Here is a 15414-nt window from a genome sequence, read left to right on the forward strand (position 1 = left end):
GCAGGATCCTCAGTAAACAAGTGATTTCCTCAGAGACCCTAACCAAAGTGCCAAGCACAGGATTAGTTCTTTTTTGAACTTGTTAAAATGGTTCCTTAATCTGTCAGGAGGCTTTCTTACTGTCATCTTGACCTTATGACACTGTGCCATGGCTATATATACTGTATATAAGAGGTCTTATCTAAGACTTTCCACTAACTGATCCCAGATTAGTAGAAATAGGTTGTATCACATTGGAATTCAAAGTGTCAATAATACTCTTTTGGCAGGTCAGTGAATAAACACCTTTCCTATGAGCATGTCAAGACAAGCCAGCACTCCTTTCCAAACAAAAATGAAGAATATTTTTTTGTTCTAAGTAATAGTTCAGCCAAAAAAAGTGTTATTTATGTCTTTATGAAACAAAAAATAAGAGATTTTGAAGAATGTTCATGCTGCTCTTTATCACCCAGTGAAAGCATAGAGACCAGGGGCTCCAAATAGAATAAAGTGCCATAAAAGAGTCCATATGATCCATGCAGGCTTGGAATGACATGAAGGTGAATGAATTAAGACAGAAATCCATAAAAAGGCTCATTCGAGATATAGTTTTCATTCTAAATGTAAAAGATAGCAGAGTTCACAACCCAACGATAATAACATTAACGGCATGGAGGAACAATATTGTTGGAATCACTTTTATAGCTATAACTTCTATAGCTGATGAACGATAAAACAGAGCCAATCAGAATTCACCCTGCTTTAAAGAACTCAAGCATTTAAAGCTACAGACTTAGCACATGCTTGTAATAATCAGAATGTTATCATTGGCTGGTGTGGATGCTAATATAGTTATTGTTACAGTTACCTTTATTTACATTTATCGCTCGTGTTGTAAACATCCATTAAAACAGATAACAGATTTTAAAAAATGACATAAATATTATAGAATGTTTCAAACGGGATATTTTTGAAGCATTCAGTATGAAATAATTAGCCACAGACTTGATTACACTTTTTTCTTTTCTCCAGTTTCTCTGGGGGAGAGCCAGATGGAGGATGTTGACTATATATAGAGTGGAGTGGGTGTTTCGTGACTGACTTGAATGGATGATACATTCAGTGCCACCCACTGGCTGGGAGTTAGTCACTGGATCACACAGACAGAATCAAAGCAGTACTGATCATTAAGGTTTCTCTAGGGGCTACCAGCCAACACGCATCTCCTGTCACAGAGGGTTGTGTTTACCAGAAACAATTACTTCAGCAGCCTTTTAGGGGGCTAATAACCATTACCAATCCTGAATTAGATTGATTACTCTTCAGCTTCCTTTAATGATAGCATTTATCCTTGACCCAACATGACCAGCAAGTGGCACCATGCTTGCAAATGCAAACTACCATATCAGAAACTAAAGCATTGGGCCTTTTTAAGTGCCTTAAAACATTACCAGTTAAGGAAGGAATAACGTATAAAGTATTTTAACATTTAATTTTATATACTCGTTTAGGGCAGAAGAGATTGGAAATATTGTCCTCCCACCTGTGTGTTATGCAGAAGCCGCTGCACTGGACTAAGCAGATAATGTCCAGATTAACTCTTGTACATTCACCTACTCAATGACACCCTAGAGTTCAGGAGAGCTTATTATAAGAGTGATTTATCTTAGTGAGCACTGAGGAGACCTACGGAGGGTAGACCTTATATGTGACCCTGGACCACAAAACCAGCCTTAAGTGTCCATTTTTCAAAATTGAGATTTATAGACCATCTGAAAGCTGAATAAATAATCTTTCCATTGTATGGTTTGTTATGATAGGACAATATTTGTCTGAGATACAACTATTTGAATATCTGGAATCTGAGGGAGCAAAAAAATCTAAATATTGAGAAAATCACCTTAAAGGTTGTTCAAATGTAATGCATATTACTAATCAAAAATTAAGTTTTGATATATTTATGGTAGGTAATTTACAAAATATCTTCATGGAACATGATCTTTACTTAATATCCTAATGATTTTTAGCATAAAAGAAAAATAGATAATTTTGACCCATACAATGTATTTTTGGCTATTGCTGCAAATATAGAGCTGCTATTGACATGCAGATCACACTGATGGGACTTATGGATCTCCTCACAATACACAACAATGCTGAAGGAATTCCTCATCTATGACATCAAATTACAAGCCATTTGCCACAATGTAGGAAATGCATTGCCATGGATCTTGCCATGGAAAAGGTCTGGATTTCCTCCGTATTTCCCCTGTTTGTACCTTTTAGTTGTTTGATATATGAAGCTGAAAGGATGTCCTATGGCGCTGTCTCTCTCATAGTTGAGGTTGTGGTCAAATATAGAGACATGGCACCCTCTTGTGTCCAGATTGTGTAATTCTGAAACGAAGAGCGCGCACAGCACAGACGCCGCGTTTTCTATTTTGAGAGAGAAGAACTTTGCCTACAGAAACACACAAAGAACAAATATAACAGGTCATGATTTTTACATTAATAATTTTAATGTACCGTCACAAGCAAAATACATTATAACTAAATAATCAATCGAATGAAAACCAGGCAAGGACACAGACTAGTGATCAGTCTTTGCGTGCTTAAGTGGACCATATGAAAAAAAATATTATTATTTAGGGACATACGCTTCTTAAAATGTAGCCCTATGCCCAATATTCCACATTAAATAAATAACATAAGTGTGAACTATGCTCGATTACAAAAGTGTAGTAGCGAACACATTTGAAGAGTTCAGATGCAATATTCTTCTAAAATGAGCATTTTTCTCAGGCTACTATGTTCAGTTTTCACTTTAACCCGTTTAATCCCAAAGTTTTCCCAGACATGAAAATATCCAAACAGTGGCATTAGTAGCATAACCCTTTGAAATAGCCTAATCGATATATTTATATTTTTTTTATTTTAGGAAAAGTGTGTGAAAAATTGTATTTTATGGTCGGTCACAGTTGTGACCGGTGGGATAATGTATGTACTGAAATAACATATTTCTGCAGTCATAAAAAATGGTTATATATCTTAGCCCAGCTATTTTAAACAGTTTGATCATATTCTAGGATTATTATTATGCATGAAACCCATTATACAACATTAATACTGAGATAAAAGACAAAAAAATACGTGTTACGTTTTTGTAAAATATATCATTAATTGCAATATTTCAATGATTAAGTGCAATATTTTGTCATTGCAACATTTTAGTGTAATTTTCACTAACAACTGCATTTGGATTTATATTGTTTACCTAAATTCACTGTTATCCCAGCGGTCACTATTGTGTCCATCAACATGTTTACTCATTCTGTGACCACACAGCAAAACTGAATATATGTGCATTCATAGATTAATATTAGACACCTTAAAGATGTTAACATACTTTACAAGCCTTTTGTTTTAAAGCTTTGATGCAGTTATGATCTTCTCAAGGTGCAAACAGGAAATAATCTGCTCTGGTCATGTGACAACTGCACATTTAATTGAGACCCTTTATTTTTTTCCATATTTGCAGGAAATGCACTAAAATATCAGTCAGTAAGGTTTTTAGAGCTTTATAAATGAAAACCTTTTTTACGGTTACTATTGGGACTGGTGGGATTAAATATTATTAAAGTGAAATTAGCCTCCTGAACATGAGAGCCTGAGAAAATGATAATTTCAGAAGAAAACGGCACTTTAGAGGCTTTTGCATCTGAACTCTTCATTTTTGCTTCTTACCATTTGTTCTCATACCATGCAGGCTTTTCTCCAACATTGCGTTAATTTTCTCTTCACTTCTGCAGACTACGAAGACCAGCTGATTTTAATGAGCAATTAACCAGTCACAAAGCGCTAAATTGCTTTCTTATCTTAAAGTGATCAACGTTACCAATCTAGCAAATGTTCTCCCAAATTATCCTTTCAATCGAATAAAGGCCTTTTCATTTTTTTTTTTATCTGGGGTATGATTGGAATACTATTAATGTTGAAATCAGCTGCGCTTTTGAATATTAGCCTTCAGCGCGCACTCCTAAGGCAAATGAAAAAAAAATCAGTTATAGTGACTATTGATATTATTGAGGTTATTTAAGGTGTTGATATTGTTAACACAGCTTATATGTGACGCAGACACGGCACCGAAGGGTCCTGGCGGCTGCAGGTTGTGGCTGTGATACAGGGTCGGAGGAGATCCGGGCCAGTATGAGAATCCCGACGGACCAGCACCTGGAGCAACCAGACTGAGTTTGGAAATGCCTGAAAACTGGAGGGGAGCGAAGTTGCTCTGGAATTTGTAAATAGCTTGTTCGGTTGAGGAGGGCTGGCACACCTGCGCCAGGCCGTTAAAGTCAAATTTGTACGCGTATCGCTTTCCGTGCACCTTGGTCATGATGTTTTTGTCGTAGTAATAGCGCAGAGCTCGGCTCAGCTTGTCATAGTTCATGTTCGGTTTACTCTTGCGTTCCCCCCACCGTCTGGCCACCTCGTCCGGGTCTATCAGTTTAAACTCTCCATTGGTGCCCTCCCAGGCGATGCAGGTCATGTTGGCGCTGTCAGACAGCAGCTCCAGAAGAAACTGCCATAGCTGGATTTGTCCACTTCCTAAAATGCAAGTAAAGTAAGCTTACATGAATGTAGGGAAAACAAACAGACAGACCTTTAGTAATCATTTGCATTTAGTCATTTAGCAGGCGCTTTTATCCAAAGCGACTTACAAATGAGGACAATAGAATCAAATAAAAATAAAAATAATCAGTATTCTTTAAAGAGCATTGTTTAAAAGCTTGACAAAATCATTCTTTTTACAAAAAAAAAAAACACACACACAAAAAAAACAGTTTTACTACTGAGTTCTTGAGATGGTTATACAGTATATAGGCCTATATGTTTCTTTGGAGATTTTTTTTTTAATGTTTCATTATAGGTTCTTTGGTGTATTGGCTTCTTGGTTCTAAAAAAAATAAGGTTCTTAATTCCTATTTTCCATGAAGAACCGTTCTCTGTTGTGTAAAAAGGTTCTTAAATTAGAACTAAAAATTGCTCTTTAAAGACATATTCTGAAACCTTCTTTTGGGAACACTTATGGCATCACGCGTGAAAACCCTGTTTTGGAACTTTTATTTTTAAGAGATTATTTTAAAAATATAAAAATGAAAATAAAAAATGTAGGCCTCATCAAAATGAAATGAAATCATAAATAAGCAGTCAAACCACTTTGAAAAAAAATAATAATAATAAGATCACTCAAGGTCACCGTACATCAAGAGCAATAAATTAAACAATAATAAATAACAATGTCAATGAATCATGAAAAGAGAAACCACAGTTACAAAAATGACAACAATACAATAAAATAAAATAAAAACAATGCACACAATAATATATTTTTTGTATTTTTATATATATATTTATTTTTTTTTTGCACGAAAGTGAGAGCATTTGCCTGTCAGCAATTCATCGCAACACTCACCTTTTTGCACTCCTGTGTTGATGTGGGTCCAAGAAGAGCTTTTGCTTTCCTTCAAAAGATTTTCTGTAGGGTCTGAAAGAAAGCGTTTGAAAATACATCTGACATTGCTGTGATTGATATTATAAATGCTTTCTGAAATACTGGAGTAACATAAAACGCAACAGATGCATGAAACATTTCCCCCCGTCTGTGTATTTGTAATTCGTAATTTTAGATAAAACACGTAATGCCGCCCATCTGTAAATAACAAATCGCAGCAAAAGAGGTTAAATATTATGAGTATTGTCGTGTTGCTGCTCGATGTATTTGCCCAGACTTCAGCGCTGAGGTCAGGAAACGCGTCCAGGAAAAAGGATATCCGATTTCCGACAAAAGAGGACATGCGTTTTCAGATGGAGAAGTCAGAGACGCCGGCGACGGAGCGCAGCACTGCACCCGCGGACCCCTAGCATCGCCCTTTCCTTTTCACTCATTTCAGCAATATTGCTCATTTTACGCACAAAAAAAGATTGTGTACCTGAGAGATACATGTTAAACATAAGGCTTCCTCCGCAGTTCTGTCGCATTGTGGTGGCGGTGGTAGACGAGAAAGGATAGGCTTTCATTGGCGCAAAGATTTTTATTAAACTTTATCTCAAAACTGTGATCTGGAATAAATGCGAGACAGATTGAAGTTTCCAGGCAACTGTCACAAGCCCCATCTCTGAGACAATATTCAGACAGCAATTTCCTTCGGTGCATTGGTTTAATTAAAAGAGCAATTTACCTCTGTCATCCCTCCCCGTCTCCACAATAAAAAGGAACCGATAGAAATTCGGCCTTATCAATCCACCATCAAGGTTTAATAAAGTTTCTGCGTTAAGATCAGAGTTTCTATGGAGAATTGAAGTGTTTGACATGGAAACCGGTTCAGATGCTTTTTCTTTTCCGCCTTTTTACCTCTGTGCAAACAGAAAGGCCTGTTCCATGTTGGTTGAGAATATTTACCTTTTAACCATGCCTCAGTGCATAATGGTAAACAAGAACATTTGATCCCAAACTTATGCTGCTTTAATGAGCAATAGATGGCATCTGCCCTGATCGCTTCTCTTGGACTGTTACATAATGCATGCATGTACTGGTTGAACTTATTATTATTATTTCATTTTAATATAGCACATAATATTCTAACTTTCTAAATTCGCGTAACATTATACCTTTCTAAACTGAGCATAATAGACAATAATTAGTTATTTTATCATAACGATAACACATTTGTATTATACAAGTCCTTGAATTTCATGTATATTCATGCAGGCTATACCTTTTTTACAAAAAACAAATCTTAACAAATAACCAAACCAAGTTTAGATTCTGTTGTATATATTTTACACTGATTTTTTAGTTGCAACAACAACAATAACAGAACAGAACCCTATATTTGACAATAATTCATACGACATTCCACTCGTGAACTATAGTAACAAAAACTGAAAAGGAAGATAATGTTTTATTATGCTTTATTTTTTTCTCTTGTGCCAAGTAAACATGCTAATGCTGACTGTCTGTACAGGGGTGTGTATTTATTGTTTAAACCTGACAATAAAGGTAAATATTTGGTAATAAAGGGTAAAGAAGTCTTATGATCGTGCAATAGGTCAGGTAGGTACTGTGTGTGCAGTCTACTTATTGTGTTTATTTAAGCTGTATAAATTGTTTAAACTGTCAGAATAGCATCATTGTCGACATGAACAAACATTAATATCATCTGTAAAAATGTTCTCATCTTCTGTGCATCGTTCTGACGCGCTCTGTCTGTCGTGTCGTGTTGTCTCTGGCGTCCCAGACTTGCTTTAGCTGCCTGAGTCATTAATTAGATCGCAGGCAACTGAAAACAAGCCTCGGATGCAAGGCGTTCTTCAGTTTCTCCAGGCGACATATGGGTCACTTCATGCTGGTGCGCGCTCCTAAATGCAATAATTAGACAATTAAGGGAAAATAAACTAGAAAATACAAACTGTAAAGAGAATGTAGTACATCTGGAGATTGCATTGTGTTTTTAATATCAGGTTATAGCTGTAAAGGACCTGCATGATTAAACACTGTAAAAGTGAATTGTTTATTTAAAGAGAATCCACAGGTTTTCTTGTTTATTTATTTTTTCCATAATTTTTATTTCTTCCTGAGAATTTTACTTGCGTTTTGAATTCAACCGTTTGAGTTAAAATTATAAAAATGAAAATGTTAAAATCAAATACAAAATCTAATTTCCAGCATAAATAGACGCTCAAAATATAAATGTCCATGTTTAAATGATCTCCTTACAAATTTCCCCAGTAGGGGGTGAATTGTACTAGCAGCACCCTTTATATTTGTTATTAATTTTATTTTAGAGTTCGATAGAAGCAACGTTAAACAACTTTAATCTGAAACACCAGAAAGTGAGTTATTTCTAAATTTAAGATGCATAGCACAAACAGCATTGTGATTCAACACTGTGTCTCTTGTTGGTGTAACCTTTTAGTCAGGTTGATTTAATTCTAATAAACACGATTTTTGATGAAATATTTTACATGATGTTATACATTTAAGTAGCATATTTCGGTTAATTATTAAAACGTTATTCTGTGTAGTTTAAAAGGTTTGATTTGTGATTCATATGCATGCTATTTCCTACACTAAACCACACTATAGTGCAGGTCTGAGTCCTGCTTTGCTCCCTCAGTAAGTACTTACCCTGTTATGTCAGACCCTGTCTCAGATCCAGCTGCTTTCAGCACTCTCCTCTGTCTTATAATCATGCACTAAGAACGAGTGGCACACTTTTAATCAGCTCGTATGATATGTGTATTTGATAAAGGTGTGTACAGTTGAACATTTATTAGGAGATCCTGGACTGGGTGTGGGATCGGGTGTTTAAACAGCAACTGCCTCGTTCACATCTGATCCTGTGCAGCCAAATACTGCTGGAGTCCTGAACGCTTACACAGCAAACACATAGAGGCGGATCACACCCGGATCCCAGCTTTACAACCATTTCATTGGTCGAACAAGAACCCGCACTTCCGCTAGCCCATCATTGTTACAAAGATTCATCCACTGCATTAGATCTAGGCTGTAACAGTGAATATATATATATATATATATATATATATATATTATCAAAAAATAACATGTGCTACGTGTTTAATGCACAAAGGTCAGGACCTCGGACAGCTCCAGACAAGCCCTCCCCCTCATCATTCATTAACCTTTCCACCCCTTCATTTTCCATATTTATGGACTGTATCATATGTTCTGCCTATATATACATAATATTTACTTTTTTCTTGCTTTATCGACATCAACCCTGAACGTGGCTGGAGAACCAACAATAGGACATTTCAAGACTGGCAGTAATGATATGTGTCTGTAAAACTTATATTATCTGTTTTTTAGTCCACGTTTGTAACGTGAAATTTAAATATTACTGTTTGGTAATTGCTAACCACACTTTAAATGTAAAAAAAAATATAATAAAAATGTCAAATACAGCTGATGTTTGTGCTCATAAAAGGCTTTTTTATTGTTGTTGCTTACGGCTGTTATGCTGAAAAAAGTATGATATTTTAAATTATTTAGTGACAAATTCAGTCTAAGTACAGTATATTACAGTATTCCCCTCTATAAATACAATGCATTGCTGTAGACAAAACAGATGAATGCAGTAAAAATGGATGACATTGTTATTGGTGATAACAGTACATGTTGTTTATATATATATATATATATATATATATACTGTATATATAATAATTATAAAAGAAAATGATTTTTAAATATATAATTGCTAAAAATATTTCATTTAATTTTATATATAAACATTTAGATTTGTTATTAGCAGCACTTTCTATATATCTCATTTATATATGAAAATTGGAAATGTATATATACTTCTTATATATAAAGAAAAATAATATACATTTTATATGAATTTATATGTGAATGTAGCTGAAATCCTCAAAAAGCAGGCCCACGAAGAACAAATAATGAGGCATTAAGATAATGGTACTCATGCTCTTGTTTATTATAGATATAACAGTCTCATATCCATCATATAGGTGGTGTAGGACATCATTAAGCAAGAGTCGGTGTTGTTCAGCTGGCATAAAACATCCTAATTGTTAAATATAATGAAGTGGCGTATTCCTCCATCAGTCTAGTCTGACTATTTCAGAAAAAATATATATATATATTCTTAAAATGTCTGCATGATTACATTTACCTAGAAATGTGGGAGGCCAGCTCTAATTACATATAACTAAAAAAATCCTCAGATCTGCTTGTTTTACATCAAGAATTACTACTTTGCAGATCCATGAATTGAGCAGAGATGTAAGGAAGCAAGGAATTGCCACAAGCACTCTTTTACTATAGTTTAAATGTCTTTATTGCCTATAGTATTGACACGGTGTACACGGTGGTGTTGGGTCTTATTGCTGAATTCTGCGCATAGACTGGATCTGATTGGTGTGTGCCTGGGTGCCGTACTCGTTGTAGCATCTGTACTCTCCTTGGTGTCTGTCCCTCTCAAAGATGTACTGATATCCACGGTAACCGGGAAACTGATAGCCTACCCAGCTGCCAGAGAAAAGGGCAAATCTCATTTATTGCACCGCACACAAATAAGACTGCGAGCAGGGAGCTGCTGCATTAGTGATACATTATTTGTCACAAAGAAATGGAGATCCACAAAGGACAACATGTATAATATGAGTTTTAAAGACAATTATATATATATACCCACAGAAAAAAGGCACAAAAGATGTCGCAGGGGCGGTACCCTTTCAAAAGGTACACATTTGTACATTATTTACCCCTAAAGAGTGCATATAAGTACCATGAAGGTGCATAATAATACCTAAAGTGTACATATTTGTTCCTTTCGAAAAGATACCTTCTTTGTGTGTGTGTGTGTGTGTGTGTGTATACACACAAATTTTGAAATTATAAATTTTAAAATGTATAATAAAATTGTAATGTTTTTTACAAGTAATTTTTTTTATTGCATGTACTGCTGATATGCATTTAAAAAAAACATTTACTGAAAATCTAATATATATTATATATAAATATACACTATAAAACAAAAAGTAAAATATATCAAATAAATGTATAATATAAATCTAAAAAAATATATATATTTTTTTGTCTGGCTTTAGTAAACATTCAAAAAATACTGAATAATTAAATACATTTATTCAATATTTAATTATTTATGCTAGTTTCTTAATGACAGACTTACGCTCCAGAGTTGACTTTGATTGAGGGAACTTCCTTGCTGCACCAACCCATGGCTTGAAGGGAGGGATAATCCTCACACATCTCAAATTTACGTCTCATGAAGTCTTCACACTCATAGAGGGTAATCTTACTGTCACTGTGGTTCTGTCGGGGAGAGGTGAGTATGGGAAATGAGATCACAGAGGTGATGATTTTGAGGATCTTCACAGATTTGACATACTGTTGCTTGTGCCCCCCGGGGATAAACTTACAGCACATTCAATAGGTCTGAAAGAGAGCATGTGCTCTGTTCTGTAACTGCTGTTGCCACTCCAGGCCTGGTAACAGGGATAGTCTCCTTTCTCCAGGATAAACTGCTGGCCCTGGAACTCAGGATACTCGTATCCCACCCAGCTGAGAGAGACAGAATGTCATAGTCAATGCAAACCAGGAAACAACAGCGTTTTACATGGCAGTGATCTCTACTGATCAGGACACAAAAGCAAAGCAAACACAATGGTGTGGACTGAATGGAGCGGCTCTATGTTCCTTTATCAGCTCATCTGTCATCACTGACAGACGCAACACAGCAGGCAGCTGCCAGCCACACCGACTATAGCCACTATCTCTCTGTCTTTGTTCCAGTTTACATAAATATAACAAAAAACAGCATTGAATATAGTTACAGATGCAAATATTGTTTATGATTATTAGGTGGTTTTGTGGGGCACTGCTATCAAGTAAAGAGATACAAATAGTCCCTGTAATTCTAATATAGGCATATTTTAACCAATCAAAAAAAATAATAATATAATTCTAATAATTATTATTATTATTATAGATTAATAGAATAATTTTTAAAATACATATAAAATTATATTTAGCCTCTTATGCTCACCCAGGTCAAAAATACAGTGATTACATTTTAAAATAACTGTTTTTTTATTTTAATATATTTTAATAAAGCTGAATTTTCATCAGCCGTTATTCCAGTCTTTAGTGTCACGTGATCCTTCAGATATCATTATGATATTATTCTTTTCACATAATTTAAATAATCTATATGTAAATTATATGATATATATATTATATCTGTGCACATACTACTTCTAATTTTACAAATGTTTCGATCTATAAAAATATATCTGTAATATTATTCATGGCAATCATATATCCTCTCTGCTTCACATTTTGCACATTCAAACATCCAGAGGCTTCACTTACGGGCCGGTCTCCACCTTAATGGAGCGAATCTTTCTGAAGTCTCTGTCCAGAATGTTCTGGCACTCAAATCTGAATTCACAGCTCTTGCCCTGGAAGTATTCCTCCTCGAACACGGTCATCCTAAACGTCCCCCTCTGCTCCAACTGCTCCTGCGGATTCATGGCTGCTGTCGATCACCGCACTCTCTATATCAGGAAAATGAGGAGAGGGGCATAACGTGAATTCATGCACCCATGTGAGAAATTCCTGGGTATAGATCAAGTGAAAATCGATTCCTGGATCGAGTGTTGAGACAGCATATGTTTGCTGCTCACATGATCTTGTTCATTTGCTCTGTCTGTGCTCTTTAGGAATCTGATGTTTCACTTTGAGGGCTAAGACAGTGGCATACTCACGTACTGAGGTGGGACAGATCCAGTATAATCAATGTGGTGGCCAAGCCCTTGTCCAGTGTTTTTATAGGACAGGGCCCCTCATTTAGTGCAGAATGCGCATCAGGCCTGCACACTCAGCAGCAGCCAACAGAAAAACTGCATTAGCCTTCGCTATTGTGCAGCCTATTGTGGAGGTCTTAGACCCACTGACTCATCAAAACTCCACTATCTGCCCCCAAGCCAGACCCTTGGCTATTTACAATGGCTATGCTTTGACATGAGACTTTGATCGGATCGAGTAAATAATAGCAGAATTGCTGGAGATTAGACTGAGCCCTGGTCGCTCTCTGGCCTGCTTGTGGATGCTCTCTCTGGGCAGAACTTGGCTGCTGTTGGCCAATAGGAGGACTTCTTTCACACTTTAATGATATTTCACAAATAATTTGATCCATAATATCCACCTAATTTAGGCAACGCAGAACTAAAGTATTTTCTGTGAACATGCAAGACTTCCAATTCATTTATAGTCGCTGTAACTAGAAGAATACTTCATAACAGAGTGCAGTAAACTGTAAAACCTAGTGTTTATGATTACGATAATGAATTAAAATAATATGATAACAAATACCAGTTTGCAATACCAAGCAGCATAACAGGCTGTTTCTGTTCGGCTAAAGTAACTAGAAGCGTTTGCTTGACTTGCACATTCGAGTTACAAATGCCTGCACTCGCACTTACATTAAAAATAGGCCTAAGGTGAAGTAGGCCTATAATTCACTTTGCTAAATACACCTCAGATAATGATATACGTTTAGTTTTTTTTATCTGTAACAATTGCAGCTGTTCAGAAACATACAGGCGTTTTATGTCTTTGTACAATAAAGGCTAAAACAACTTTAAATAATAGGTACATCGTTAAAAATAATTGAGATAAACATTTGAAATTTGATTTGCATAGGCAGATTTATCATATTAAGCCTGTGTTGTTTTATTTAGAGCCATTTTAATTTATTTGAAACTTTAGAGCTAGTCCAGTCCTTGTTGATGACATCTGGTGGTGTAATACTTTACTGCATGACCACTATAGCTGGGTTTCAGTAGGCTACATTTGAACATTTGTAGGACCTTTATGACCACAGCATTATTTTGTATTATTCGCAGAACTAAATTTATTACAATGATGTTGGAAACACAACCCTATGAAATATTCTGATGAGCCAAGGCATGAATATGCATGCATGCACATGTGCTAATTCTCACCTGTTAGGTGTTGTTTGCGTAAGAACAGGTGCTGTAGGGATGACAAAGCTGGTGTCCTGTTATCCTGATTTTACTGATCTGAGAGAAACAATATATGTATAATTAAGTTGCACCTATAATTTAATTTCATAAGAGCACAAGAGTAATTGCAACATAGTTGTACTCAAAAGTAAAAAAAAATTATGCATTAAATCCAAAAGTATTATAACAATACAAAAGTTTCAAGAAAATCTGAAAAATCAGCAAAAAGGAATGATTTGTGAAGGATCATGTGACACTGAAGACTGGAGTAATGACTGCATACAGAGAGAGAGAGAGAGAGAGAGTGTTGTAATACTATTTTACAATATTACTGTTTTGTTATCAAATAAATGCAGCTTTTGGGTGCATTCTGAGGACACATCATGATGATCTGTAAGTGTGTGTTCAGTGTACACACTCCAAATGCAAAAACACAGTGTAACTGTCAGAGTGATTTGACATGCAAATCAGCCTTTTGCAAATCAGAAGGTGTGACACTTCCGTCTCATTCCAAAAGTAAACTGTCATTGTATCCTCATAGTGGCAGGATTTGGCATATCAGTCTATTTGAACAAAATAAAAAGTTTAGTTTATCAATAGGCCTACGTAAAAAATTGAAGTTTAAATATTGAACTGTAAAATATCCACATCATATGTGAAGATAAACATCTTAAGTATTTATTTTAGTTTATTATTGTTGCATCAAACCATGTAGGTGTGAATATTGTTTTTCCTGATAGACATTTATTTACTTGGCCGGTACTCTCTGAATAGTTAGTGCTGGGTGAGGTTTTCTTTAGGGTGCCATGGAAACTAATCCTTCTCAGGGCAAATGTGAACAGCTCCAGACAGCTAGTGCAGGTGACATCTGCTCAGATAATGTCCTTTATGTGTTTGAGCACAAACCGAGCACTTCTGCAGATCATGGCCACGACAGACAGAGACAGACATTTCTATCTACTGCCAAAAGCAAGAAAAAAAGATCATTTGCATTTTCAACAGTAACTCTTTCAGTAACTGGCAACACCTGCCCAGCAGGTAACTGTTTGCTGAGAACTTCATGGAATAATACTTTAAGATATGCTTCATTCAGACACAATATAATAGTCACAACATAAGCAGAACTGTAAATGCATCAAATGTAAATACATAAATAATAAACTTACAAAGCATTTGTTTTCACTTAAAAACGAATTGGCAAGTTTCTAACATTTTATTCAGATTTTGAGTCTGTTTTATTAAAATAATGTATATATTCTTTCAAATAATGCCCATTGAATAACCTTATAGAGATTAAATATGCTATTACCTGCTGACTCAAAGAAACACTCTGACAAGGATATAAATATTTAATAAGGATATGTACACACTCATAAACAATGGGGCTTTTCTCAATGATCTGACTAGGAAATATTTCTGTATTTCAGTTTTACTGGCAATATTTTATTGGAAATATACAGATTATTACATTTATATTGTTCTTAAAATACAAATACAATTACAAGGTTATATAAGATGATAATATAAAGGTTTATTTCACCTAATGCTTCTGGTTTAAAAATAAATAAATACATAATTTTAACATGTTCCTTTTGTCTAAATGCCAAATAAATAAATAGGCTATGAAAATAAGACATAAGACATTTGTCTGCATATTTGATAGCCTAAGCATCCTTTATAATGATTGGCGTTGCTGTAGAATGGTTAGGCCTCGGTGAAGAGTGTGGTGTTGTACTGAAGCGTGTCTGCATCTGCGTAACGCGAGCCGAACGAACAAAACCTCTTCATCTGCAGGTGTTGTGCGAGTGGCTCAACGTGAGACAAGTACAGAAAACACACAGA

General features: G+C 35.4%; 2 protein-coding genes across 2 annotated transcripts; both read right to left on the reverse strand.

Moving 5' to 3' along the window:
* Positions 1-4036: 4036 nt before the first annotated feature.
* Positions 4037-6057, reverse strand: fev (FEV transcription factor, ETS family member; the record flags this gene model as incomplete). Its single annotated transcript, XM_079428944.1, has 3 exons — positions 4037-4584; positions 5453-5524; positions 5970-6057. 3 exons carry the CDS (start codon positions 6055-6057, stop codon positions 4037-4039), a joined length of 708 nt encoding a protein of 235 aa, XP_079285070.1.
* Positions 6058-9903: 3846 nt separating this feature from the next.
* On the reverse strand, positions 9904-12078 carry LOC306876775 (beta-crystallin A2-like; the record flags this gene model as incomplete). The annotated part of the gene is made up of 4 exons (XM_079428178.1): positions 9904-10051; positions 10716-10858; positions 10966-11107; positions 11918-12078. The coding sequence occupies 4 exons, from the start codon at positions 12076-12078 to the stop codon at positions 9904-9906; spliced, it is 594 nt and encodes a 197-aa protein (XP_079284304.1).
* Positions 12079-15414: the final 3336 nt, after the last annotated feature.

The sequence above is a fragment of the Barbus barbus genome, assembly GCF_936440315.1.
Source record: "Barbus barbus genome assembly, chromosome: 11".
Taxonomy (NCBI): Eukaryota; Metazoa; Chordata; class Actinopteri; order Cypriniformes; family Cyprinidae; genus Barbus; species Barbus barbus.